At 48.2% G+C, this 12,882-nt stretch overlaps 1 protein-coding gene across 3 annotated transcripts in view; it reads left to right on the top strand.

Annotated features, from left to right (window-relative positions):
• Window positions 1-12,882, top strand: part of DENND4C (DENN domain containing 4C) — a 233,808-nt gene that overhangs the window by 111,512 nt on the left and 109,414 nt on the right. For all 3 annotated transcript variants that reach the window (XM_029607079.1, XM_029607072.1, XM_029607087.1), the window contains exons 13-19: window positions 375-520; window positions 1,493-1,528; window positions 1,667-1,800; window positions 2,680-2,812; window positions 3,533-3,739; window positions 4,503-4,631; window positions 12,004-12,148. In XM_029607079.1, coding sequence (XP_029462939.1) covers window positions 375-520; window positions 1,493-1,528; window positions 1,667-1,800; window positions 2,680-2,812; window positions 3,533-3,739; window positions 4,503-4,631; window positions 12,004-12,148 — 930 coding nt within the window. The remainder of the gene's footprint in view (window positions 1-374; window positions 521-1,492; window positions 1,529-1,666; window positions 1,801-2,679; window positions 2,813-3,532; window positions 3,740-4,502; window positions 4,632-12,003; window positions 12,149-12,882) is intronic.

The raw sequence follows: 12,882 nt of genomic DNA, 5'->3' as shown, positions 1-12,882 counted from the left end.
GAAAGCTTCAGGCAGACCACGTATGATTGATAGGAGAAACCTGGGCTGGGGACTTTTAGCTGTGTGCTGCAGGTTAATGTTAGGAATAGATAGTAGTAGGTGTGTGTGTGTGTGTGTAATAGTCTAATGGGGTGTCGCAGGAGTGTCTTTGTTCATGCAGTGATTTTCATAGGACATTTAATATGGGAAAGGTGTGAGGGGCTTACATCTGCTATGGGGCAATCTATGTAAAATTGCAGTAGAAGGGGAGACTTTTGTTAGCCGGTTGAAAAGAAGCTAGCCAAGTGGTAGGCTGGTGGATATTTGAAAGGGTGGCCTTTAGGCACTGCTGAGGGTGTTGATCTGATTGACCCATGAATGCTTTTTCTTGCCAGGATTTTTGAAAAGCCGTGACCGGGCCCATATAAAGTTCTACTCGCTCTTGACCAAGACCCAGATTTTTATCCGCTTCATTGAAGAGTGCAGTTTTGTCAGTGATAAGGATACCAGCTTGGCGTTTTTTGATGATTGCATAGAAAAGGTACAAATGGCGACAATTGGGTTTTTGTTTTTTTTTGTCCAAGTGGCAACCACAAATGACTGTGAAAGGGGGGGTATCTGAGGGGGATGCTGGCTGAGTCCATTTTCTTCCTTCCTTTCTTCCATTTTTATCACTAGCTCAAACCCCATTAAGATCTCTATTGAACAAAAAATAGCCTGAAAGCTATGTCGGGGGTTACTTTCAAAAGGATTTGCATGCAATAAGTTTGCTTTGTAAATTCTGGCTGCTTAAAATTACCCTCCTGTGTGACATGAGCTGGTGGTCTTGGTCCGGTTCTTAGTGAATGGGTGTCTGCATCACTTAGAAAATGTTTCTCTGCGCTGGCACCAATCTGCACCCTTGTTTGCAGTTTCAGCAGAGATTGAACTACCCCACTCACACTCACTCACTCACACTCACACACACTCTCTCACTCTCTCTCTCATGCACTCTCACGCACTCACGCACACACACTTTCATGAGCAGGATAATGTTGAGAGAAAACGTGCACCATCCCCACTTTGCTGTTCCGTAAATAAACGGAGGACTTTGCTTTCTAATGCTGTCAGTCATGCACTTTCCATGAGTGCTGAACAATTCATTTAAAAAACCAGAATATAACCATTGAGCATTTCTTTGAGGCTTCATGCTCAAGTTTGAGAGAGCTACATCCTAACCAGTGCACGTGTAATGTGTGGCTTGGGTCCTGTTTGACCTTTCAATCCATTGATTGCTGTGCAGAGCCTGGACTGAGGCTCAGAAGCAGCTTGAATAGGGTTGAAGGCAGTGAGAAACTTTTTTTTTTTTCCCCCCAAACTTTGCAGAGTTGCTAATGCCCACACACACACACAGTGCCCCCCCCCCACCACTCATCTCTGCAGAAGGAAAATCTACAGAAAGTGAGATTGCACAAAAAATGTCTGAAATGCTCCTGTTCTTCTCTTCTAAATGTATCTTCCTCTCTTTTTCTAGCTGTTTCCTGTTAAGAGCACAGAGAAAGGAGATAAGGTATTTAACTTTCTGTAAATATGACGTGAGTGTGAAAGGAGCACGGTGACAGAGTGTGCAGACCCGCAGTTAGTTATCTCCGTGCCGCGAGCATCCTTGCCGTCTAGCTGACTCTCAAGGTTGGTGTTTGGTTTGCAGGTCGACGTAGAGTCTGCGGAGGACACCAGGTTAATCGAGCTGGACGAGTCGCAGAAGAGCGAGCACACTGTCTTTATAATGCCGCCAGAGCCGCCGCCGCCTGACGATGGGCAGGAGCCAGCCCCAAAATACAGGTGCAGTGCCAGGAGAAGTAGGGGGACGGGAAGGGTGGGAGACCTAGCGCAAGCTGGGAAGATGGAGGGACAGATAAGGGGGTTGGGGTTTGCAGGAGAAGATGAATTATTTATTTATTTGGGGTGGGGGGTTTCCCCTGCAAACATTGTTGATGATTTAAGTAAGGAAGACTACTTGTAGGTTATAAGTAACGGTTTATAAATAGTAACATTCATGGCTGCCATCCCAAAAATTGGTGTGGTGGATATCTAGTGAAAGTTGTGGAGGAGGAAGCCAAAATTTGGTTCAGATTTGGTCCATTTTTGGGACCAAAGTGTCCCTGGATTGTGCAGTGCGTAACTTCGTTTTTTTTTTTTTCCCTGTGGACCAGTAAGTTCAGTTATCTCCCTGGCTAGATGTCAAACATTATGCAGCGACGTCTGCTTTCATTTCGAAGCTGGCTTTGATAGTAGATGCAGGTTGCAAGTAATCCCAACAGCGTATAGATTATAAGGTCAGGAAGTGAAAGGATGGTAGGAAGACTGAAAAATGCCCGAGAGCGTGATGCTTCGGGAACTCTGCCGTCCCTCCTTGAGTAAATACCAATGCTGATGTGCTGGCATCCTGGGTTTAAGCTAATTAGGTAGAAAGGAAAAGAATATCGTCCTGTTTTATGCCCAGGAGCGTGCATTTTGTTTACATCTGTATAACGTGCGCTTTACCCATGCAGAGCTTGTCCTTTACAAATCTCCACGCGCAAAATGCGGCGTATTTCCCAGATCTTGGGTTTGCCTTCGGTGCAGCAGCCAGCCAGCCTCTGCTGACCGCTCGCCAGGTGTGACTCAGGAGGTTGGGGGAGCTTGCTGTTTATCACTGCTTGTTTGATGTTTTACCCTTAGCTATAAATACTTCCCGAAACTGGATTTCAAACTCTTTGACCAGCCCAAGGACCTGACACGCTCTTTCAACGGTCACATGCCCACAGGCCGGGCTTCCAACAGCTCACCCTTCATAGCCAAGAGGACCAAGCAGGTAGGAGCTGCCTTTTGACATTGCCTGGCATCAAGGAGATGGTGCCTCATCCTCCACCTTGCTTCCAGCTGCTCCCTTCTCCACTGTTGTCTTGGCCTTGACAGGAACAAGCATTTTCTGTCGGGAGCGGGTTTGCTGCCTGAGGTAAAAAAAAAATAAAAAAAAATCATGCACTGTTTTATAGGAAACTTAACATTGTGATCAGTAACAATCTCTTGATCATTTGTTTAAAGAACAAACAGTTTTCATATCCCTAAGTACTTCTGTGTTTGGTGCCTTAAAACAGAAGAATATGCTCCTCCCCCCCTCCAAGCATCACCACACCCCACTGCAAAAAAAAAATGTTCCAAAAGGAAAATTTGGCCAGTGCTCTGCCTGTGCTGCTTATTTGATCCTTGCATGTTCCAAAAACGTTTTTTTTGAGCCGACCTTTTAATACTGCTGTCTTTTGGTAACATCTTGTCGTATCAAACTGAAGTCCTGTCATCCCCTGGTATTTCAATCAAAATCTGCAGCAGCAAGCCCTATAACAGATATAGAGGCTGCTGGGAGAGCAGAGCACCAGCTAGAAGATCTGGTGCCAGCATCTATCACACACTTGGATTCTTTCGCATGACGTCTGTCCCCCCTGTCCCCTCTGCTTGGGAGCAGGCATGTTTTGTGCGAGTACCTCTGAATAGTATAGGTGCTTGTGACTTTTTTTTTTTTTTACACTTTCAGGAGACAAAAACTGCTCATAAATTAGCCAGAAAATATTACAGCAGCCCTCCACAGTGGGCCAAGTGCCTGTTCAGCCATTGTTACAGCTTGTGGTTCATCTGCCTGCCAGCATACGCCAGTGTCTCCCATCCCAAGGCCAAAGCACTGCAGCAGGCATACGATGTGCTGGTGAAGATGAGAAAGACAGAGGTGGAGCCCCTGGATGAGGTGAGCGTTGTGTTTACAGCTAGGTATGTACCCGGTCTCTTAATGCAACCAGAACAAAATTAGATGGGTGTCGGGAAATACTTTAATTAAACGTAAAAACCAATGCCCAACTCGGGCCGAGTTTCGCCCGTACAACATGGGCTGCTTCAGGGGTTAGGCACAATGGCTCAGCGCACAGTCTGTAAACTGATTAACATCTCAGCAAACAGGAAGTCTATTGTATTTGTCCACGGCAGGAATCTTGTTTAAATTTACAGTACAGAACAGCACAAGTCAGCGCCTCAGCATACCGGAAGTGTATAAAGTCTTTTAATGACACTATGCATTGGTGCATTTCATTCTGCTCTGCAGAGCCTTTCCCGTCTTATTCTTTCTAGCTCCCTTCAGACAAGTGTCCTTTGTAGTATTTTGTCCCACTCTGCTTGCCATAAATAGGCTAGCTACTGACCCAGTTACTGAGAAGGTAGCAGCTCTCATGGAAGGTACTGACTCTACTGCTGTTATATGAACTTTAACCTTCTGCCTGTCCACATCGTAGGCTTCAAGAGATTTCCATTCATTGTCATGCCCAAATCTTGGCGCTCTGTTTTTGATTGAAGACCCACCATCCCTGCAAATTACGTTCACAGTGGTTGCTGTATACAGCCTTGCTAAAAAGTGGATGAAGTAGGAGTGGCTTAATTGACAGGGCATTGGCATCTGTGAACTAGTCTTGCCCAGTTTGCCTTGTCACTGATATTTTTGTGTTTCCTCACCTTGTTAGGTCTGCTATAGGGTTGTGATGCAGCTGTGTGGTCTTTGGAGAAACCCTGTTTTGGCAGTGAGGGTCCTTTTTGAAATGAAAAATGCTGGCATACAACCTAATGCCATAACCTATGGTTATTACAACAAGGTGAGTGAGACAAAAGCCAAGATTAGCAGATTGTGCTATCCTTTTTTTCAGCCTGGCTTCCATCAAGGAGGGCTTTTCTTGTGTAGACAGAAAGCGGGAGAGAGCTTTTGAGAAATCGGGCTTTGGGTGGTGGTAGCAAATTGGCAGTCACCATGGGGACACGCTGCTAAAAATATACCATGTTGGCTAGATATATAAGGTGATCCTCTTATATTAGAACCAATGCGGTAAATAAAAGTTTGTGATGCCGAAATATGTGACCCAGCCTCCTTTATAGGGCAGATGAGGCATTGCTGCTTCCTTCCCCATCTGGCCCTGCCACACGCTACTGATTCTTCCCACTGCATCCAGAGAAATGCTGCCATGGCTGGCACTTCCCACTGGGCTCGGCCAGGGTACTGCTGCTTCCTCCCCCACCAGGCAGTGCCGGGAAGCTACTGATTCTTGCCTGTCCAGGACGCTGCTGTTGCTTCCCCAGGACTGGCCAGGGCGCTGCAGCTTTTTGGCCCTGATCTTCGGTCTTTGGCCCAGTGGAAGGGGGCTCCACTAGACCTTCTTGGCAGCATTTTTTGGCGGAAAGCTCTTTGTGTGGAGTTATAGTTAAGAATCAGGCCGACATGGTACTTGCTGTGGTAGAGGTAATGTAAAGAGAGCTCCTGGGGAGAGTGCAGCCTTTCAGTCTTTTGCCATATGTTCCTCATTTACCCTGCTGCTTGTTAGTTTTTGAATTTGGGGGGGAACAGGGGGAGGGGGTTGTCTTTGTGTTTCCATGGTGCAAGATGTCTGTGGGTGAGGTATTGTATTTTTTTGGATCTGGCAGTTTCCTCCTGTTCCTTTTGGACTTCAACCTCATTGGAACTGTCCTGAATTGGGCTATGGAACCAAGAGCCTTCATTCGCTACCACGCAGTAGATTTCTTCCATATTGTTTCTACTCACCCAACTAAGCCCAGCCATCATAGCAACAGTCCTTGGCAAGGTGCCACATACCAGACCTTCCTCCAGAACCCTGCAATCCCCTGCCAAGCATAGTCCTGTCCTTGTTTTGGCTTGAATATTGCAACATTTGTTTTAAGCTTTCCCTCATTCTCCGATGACAAGCAGGATGGTAGTCCTTACCCATGGGTGACATCATCAGATGGAGCCTTGATGTGGAAAACTTATGTCAAAGTTTCTAGAACTTTGACTAAGTACATTGAGATGCCCAGAATGCCCTATACCATGCATCCATGTGGGATCCTTCTCCAGTCTCTTTTTCCATGGAGCTGTAAGCCTTGTGGGTATGAGGAGCTCACTTTGGCTATTTTTGGCCTTCTGGAAAACTTTGTTTTTTTCTCATTTTTTTTCTTCGCTGTTCTATTGCCAGGTTTCCTTTCGTGGTCGATTTCCCATGGCGGCGGTGCATTGGTGCCTGCTGGCCATCGACGCTTTGCCGCCATCGCCTTCGGTTTTTACTCCTTTTGTTTCACCCGTCATGGCCACGTCTGGTTTTCAGTGATGCCCCCAGTGCCCGAGGACCATGTCCATCACAGATCCACATGAGATATGTATCCTCTGCCTGGAGCATCGTATGATGTCTGGGGTTGCTGCTTAAATGCCCAGATGACCCTGAAGAGACATTGGCTTTGACTCGACAAGATGTCGCAGCTCTTCGAGTTGATGAAGTCCAAGCCATCGGCATCGAAGGACCAAGGACCTGCACCAATGGACACCTAGCCATCGACATCGGTGGTACTGTCTGTTTCCTCGATGGCGCTGGAGAACGAACATCATCGATCTCCTTCAGGTCGAGGAGTCTGGTTCCCTGAAGCGATTCCACGGTGAGGAGTATCAATCCTTCATTAGTGCTGGGGGTCTGTGACGGTCTTCACCAGTCATGATGCCAGTCACTGATCCCTCTTGAGGGTCCAAAGAGGATCTGGCTTCCCTTCCTTCCTCCCAGTCGGTGTTGGCATTGGCAACGTTTGAGGAGGAACTGGTGGTCAACCAGGTGCTGCAGGGCTTTCGCCCTGTGTTCCGACGGCAACGGACTCTGTGTTGCCTGTCCTCGTACTGCTTCTGGAGAAGCTCAATGTGCTTATCTGTGCATTACCAACCCAGCTGGTGCCAGTTCCCGGGACAGCATCAGTGCCTGGCACAGCACTGAGGCCTCCCCTACCAATATGGTGGTGGTTGGAGGTTTCTTCTCAGAGGAACTAGCACAGAGGCTGGCAGAAACACAGAGGTCTGCTGCCCCCAGTCCAGTTCTACCAGTGCCTGCACCTCTGGACAAGGGCCAAGAACTTAAGGACCTATCCCCTGTGGCTTACAGTGGGGATGAAGAAACCTTTGACCCTTGGGAGCTGTTGCTTTGGAGTCCTTCTTCAAAGGCTCAGAGGGTCTCCCTTCAGAACCTTCTCCAGAGGAACAAAGGAAGTCTCTGCCTGAGGACTTAACCTTCGCAGGTTTTGTAAAGGTCATGGCGGAAGCCACGCAGTTTCAGTTATTGATGGAGGAGGATGCCAGGCACAAAATGCTTGAGATCCTTCAGTTCATGGAACCTCTTAGGGACTTTGTGACGGTCTCTGCTCACGAGATCCTTAAGGAGTAATCAGGAAGTACCTGGAGTAGAATTCTCGCCCTCTTTGCCCTGGTGGTATGGGCTCAACCACTCTGGCCATTAAGAGGGAGGAAAACTCTGCTAGTAGTACCTCCTGATGCACTACTGGCCCCCAAAATGGGTACAGAGGGCAATTTGTAACACCCAATAGGTTCAATTGGTAACCCTGATGGATGATAGACAGAATCCACTGGTTTGCAAAGAACCACAGCCTTCCCTCAACTGGAGGATCCATCATCCCAGGTATGGGCAACTGGCAGGCAACAGGCAACTCCCTACGACTCAGTCAATACCCCGTCCCAGGAGTTGACTGAGGAGCTAGCTGGGGCTTGGGGGCTTTCTACTGCCTAGAATGACTGTGGGAGCCCTGACAGTGTTGATGGGAGTGAGGGGCGGAGGATAGTACTTCCTTTGGTGAAAGAAAGACTTCCTTGTCCCCAGTCTCACCAGCCTCCTAGAAGAGGAGTACAGGTCCAGAGTACTGGCGAAGAATTGTTGGGTTTCATGGTGATCCCAAAGCTGGGCCACAACATCCCTCACCCTATCTCCGAAAAGATTCTCTCCAGTACTCAGCAGCAAGGAGTTGCTGCTGAGGATATGGGAACAACCCCCTCACAGTGCCTCCTGTTAATAAGAAGGCAGACGGGGGTCTACCTCATCCAGAAGGCTGGTGGATTTGATAAGTGTCAGCTGCCCCACCAGTTGGTGATGGTCAAATCTGCCCTCAAGAGGGCCAAGCACTCTCGGACTCGTGCCTCGGTGCCCCCAGGGAAGGACCATAGAGCGACAGACGCTCTTGGGAGGAAGGTGTTTCAAGGCGCCATTCTCATTGCCCACATCGCTGCCTACCAGTTCTACATGAGCCAGTACTCATGGGATCTCTGGAAGCAGGAGGTGACCGAACAGCTGCCTCAACAGCAGCCAGTCACCCTCATGTTACTAGTACATAAGGGCCTGGAGTGCAGAAAACACAAGGTCTGTATGATGATTTCGAGACAACATCGAGAGTCTCTGCAGCAGGAATTGGAACCCACAGATTGGCATGGCTGTGGGCCTCAGATCTCTGACCAGAAGTACAGGAATGACTCACTGATGAGCTGTGTACTGGAGAGAATCTTTTCGGAGATAGGGTGAGGGATGTTGTGGCCCAGCTTTGGGATCACCATGAAACCCAACAATTCTTCGCCAGTACTCTGGACCTGTACTCCTCTTCTAGGAGGCTGGTGAGACTGGGGACAAGGAAGTCTTTCTTTCACCAAAGGAAGTACTATCCTCCGCCCCTCACTCCCATCAACACTGTCAGGGCTCCCACAGTCATTCTAGGCAGTAGAAAGCCCCCAAGCCCCAGCTAGCTCCTCAGTCAACTCCTGGGACGGGGTATTGACTGAGTCGTAGGGAGTTGCCTGTTGCCTGCCAGTTGCCCATACCTGGGATGATGGATCCTCCAGTTGAGGGAAGGCTGTGGTTCTTTGCAAACCAGTGGATTCTGTCTATCATCCATCAGGGTTACCAATTAAACCTATTGGGTGTTACAAATTGCCCTCTGTACCCGTTTTGGGGGCCAGTAGTGCATCAGGAGGTACTACTAGCAGAGTTTTCCTCCCTCTTAATGGCCAGAGTGGTTGAGCCCATACCACCAGGGCAAAGAGGGCGAGAATTCTACTCCAGGTACTTCCTGATTACAAAGAGGACTCTGCCCTATGCTAGACCTAAGGGTCTTGAATAAGTTTCTAAGAAAAGAAAAGTTCAAGATAGTTTCCCTGGGCAACTTGATCCCCCTTTTGCAAACCCTCAAACTAAAGGATGCATCCTTCTGGTCACAGGAAGTATCTCTGATTTGTTGTCAGAAAACAGCACTTCCAGTAGCGGGTATTGCCTTTCAGGCTCATGTCAGTCACATGAGTCTTCACAAAATGCTTGGCAGTGGTGGCAGCGCACCTCCGTAGGCCAGGAGTGCATGCTTTCCCCTATCTGGATGATTGGCTGGTCAAGAGCATCTCTCAAGCAGGGGCCACCAGATCTGTGTGCTTGACCATCTGGGTGTTGGAGTCACTAAGGTTAGTTCTCAACTACCCAAAGTCCCATCTAAACCCGTCATTTCAATTGGACTTCAAAGGAGTCCTGTTAGACACAGCTCAGGCCAAAGCCTTCCTGATTCTCCAAAGGGCTGTCAACTTGACAACCATCATGGCAGAGATCCAGCAGGAGTCAGCCTGGCACATGTTGAGATTTTTGGGCAATATGACTGCAACCGTCCATGTCACTCCCTTGGCACGTTTACACATTCGCAGAGCCCAATGGATCTTGAGGTCGCAGTGGCACCAGGTCACTCAGAGCCTTCAAGATTGCATCCGAGTCACCCAGTCTCTCTGGGACTCATTGTCCTGGAAGTGGGTACTTTCAAATCTGGAATGGGGGATCTCATTTTGAAATCCCCCTATCCAAATTGTCCTAAGCATGGGTGCTTCCACCCTGGAATGGGGAGCTCATGTAGATGGGCTCAGCACTCAGGGTCTCTGGTCCACCCAGGAACGCTCTTGTCAAATCAACTTCTTGGAGCTTTGGGTGATCAGGAACGTGCCATGGGCTTTCAGAGATAGGCTGTCCAACAAAGTGGTCCAGATCTATACTGACAATCAAGTAGCTATATGGTATGTCAACAAGCAGGGAGGCATGGGATCATACCTCCTGTGTTAGGAAGTGGTCCAAATCTGGTCATGGGCCCTGTCCGAGGGATGGTGCTCAGGGGCGGACGTGGTAGCGAACAGGTTGAGTCGAGCCTTCAGACCCCATGAATGTTCCCTGGATCAGGGTGTAATGATTTGGATATTCTGCCTTTGGGGAGCCCGGACGTAGATCTGTTCATGTCCCCCTGCAACAGGAAGGTGCCTCAGTTCTGCTTCCTGTACAGGTCAGACAGCAAACCAGCCTTGGATGCCCTCACCCATCATTGGGGCAAGGGCCTTCTGTATGCGTATCCTCTGATTTCATTAGTGGCAAAGACTCTCTTGAAGCATTGTGAGGACAGGGGGACTATAATCCTCATAACCCCTCATTAGCAGAGACAGATCTAGTTTCCACTTCTATGGGAGTTGTCCATCCGGAGACCAATCAGTCCTGGGGACTTCCCTAGATCTCATCATGCAAGATCAAGGCAGGTTGCAGCATCCCAATCTCAGGCCTTATTGCTCACAGCCTGGATGTTGAAAGCTTAATTCTGCAGCCGCTTATCTTTCAGAGGATGTGTCTCAGGTCCTGGTGGCTTTTAGAAAGTGAAGGAGGTTTTCTGTGTGGTGTGAGTAGAAGGCCCTAGATCCATTCTCCTGCCCCACAAAAAAAAAACTGCTTGGCTACCTCCTACACCTATCTGAGGCTGGCTTAAAGACCAACTCCATTAGAGTTCATCTCAGTGCAATTGGCGCATACCACCAAGGTGTACATGGTACTCCCATCTCTGTACAGCCTATAGTTGTACGATTCATGTGGGGCCTGCTTCAATTGAAGCTTCCCCTAAGGCCTCCCTCTATGTCTTGTTACTTTAATGTGGTTTTAGCTCAGCTGATGAAAGCTCCTTTTGAGCCACTACACACCTGTGGTCTGAAGTGCCTGACCTGGAAGGTAATATTTTGGGTGGCGGACAATTCAGCGTACAGGGTCAGCAAGCTTCTGGTCTTAGTAACTTATTCACCTTCTACTAAGTTTTATCATGACATGGTGGTCTTGAATACGCACCCAAAGTTCATGCCTAAGGTGATGATGGATTTCCATCTTAACCAGTCGAGCATCCTACCACTATTCTTTCCCAGGCCCGATTCGCAGGAAGGCAAACAAGCACTGCACAATTTGGACTGCAAGCGAGCCCATAGACAGCCCACCTATTTTTTTATTTTAATAATAATTCTATATTACAAGATTGGAGAAGGACCCCGCGTGGTATAGGGCATGCTGGGCATGCTCAGTGGGCCTAGTCGGAGTTCTAGAAACTTTGACATAAGCTTTCCACATTGGGGCTCCATCTGATGATGTCACCCATGTGTGAGGACTAACATCCTGCTGTCCTTGGAGAATACCTGGTACATGTAAGCAACTCTGCTTTCTCCCCTTGTCACGCCTGAGACTTAAGGCTGGCAGTTTGGTGCCATGCATGTGGCTTTATCATTTGGATATTTTGGTTCCATCCTGGCCAGGTTTCCTTGCGAGAGGTAAAAAAACAAAACAAAAAACCCGCCCCCCACAAAACACACCAGAGCTGGATAAGAATACTGTAGTTCATTTGGAGTTAGGTGGGCAGTACATTGAAGTACTCATGCCTTGAACTGGCCAGACAACCTCACCTGTGGATTCAAGGGAGCAGATTTAATGTCCGCTTGCAGGGAGAAAGGAAACCTTTACATCTGGGGAATTTGTGTTAAAGCCCTAACTCAAGCTGGGCTTAAATAGAGGAACATCTGGATAGTGTCGCGCTCTGTGGCTCACCTTAGGAGCTGGAGGTGGCAAGTGTCTGCCACAACAGAGACCCACAGAGGCAGCATGGCAAGGACCTTCCAGGAAAGCCAAAATACCCCAGAACGGTGTCACATAGACTTTATTGTTGTTATTGACTCATAGACGCAAGTCTTATAGAAGGATCTAGGTTCTACTGCTGCTGTCGTCTTCCTGCATTCAGAGCTTTATCAAAAGATGATGAGTGGCCTATGGGGAGAGCTTCCACTGAGTTTCTGGTTTTGACTTTCTGAATGCTTCCTCCCCATTTTCCTGCCTCCCCCCTGTGCAGGTGGTGTTGTTGAGCCCTTGGCCGAGCAGCAATCGCAGTGGCACTTTTCTGTGGACCACGGTACGGAACGTGGTGCGCGGCACGGCACAGTTCAGACAGGCTCTGAGGAAGACAGTGAGCAACACGCAGCCCTGTCCGGTACCAGGTAACGTAAGCCAAAGGAGTGAAGGGGAGCGCCTTGCCTTTCTTTACGCTGTGAAGCGAGCTTCTAATGCCTGGAGAATAGGTTGGTGTGTGCAGCCAGAAGTGATACTTAGCAACAGTGGCCACGCTTGTGTATCATACATGCACTCTCAGATCTGGGTACGCAGCAGCAATATATGATGAGATCTTCTCCAGTCCTCTACAGAGTTAATAGATCAGAAAAAAAAAAGTGTCCTCAGTTTCTCCGGCCTTTTATGATCCCACTTTTATAATGCATAGTTACTTTTTTTTTTGGCACATTTATTTTCACATAGTTGTTCGTTTTAAATTAAAATATACCTCATTGAACTTTGATGGTTAAGAGAACAAACGTTAGGTGCTAAATGGCGATTTATAAAATGTAGTGTGAGGCTTGGTTCAAGAACATCCAGGATCTCTGCCCAGTCGCTTCCAAAAATTGCTGGTGGTGATTTTTGTTCCCTTCCCCCCCCCCCCCCCCCCCCCGCCACACACACACACCCATTCACTCACTCACACACTCACACTCTTCTACAAAACTGGCCTAACACACACTCTTACTTCTACAAAACTGGCCTAACACACACTCTTACTTCTACAAAACGGGCCTTGCTGTAATCAGAGTAAATATAGCCAAGTGTACAGTGAGACCAGACTTAGCCACACACTTCTCCAGGGTGTATGAGGCACTAGTCAAATCCTCTCGGCCATGACATC

This window comes from Rhinatrema bivittatum, chromosome 1 (assembly GCF_901001135.1).
Source record: "Rhinatrema bivittatum chromosome 1, aRhiBiv1.1, whole genome shotgun sequence".
Taxonomy (NCBI): domain Eukaryota; kingdom Metazoa; phylum Chordata; class Amphibia; order Gymnophiona; family Rhinatrematidae; genus Rhinatrema; species Rhinatrema bivittatum.
This window is presented reverse-complemented; position numbering and strand designations above follow the sequence as displayed.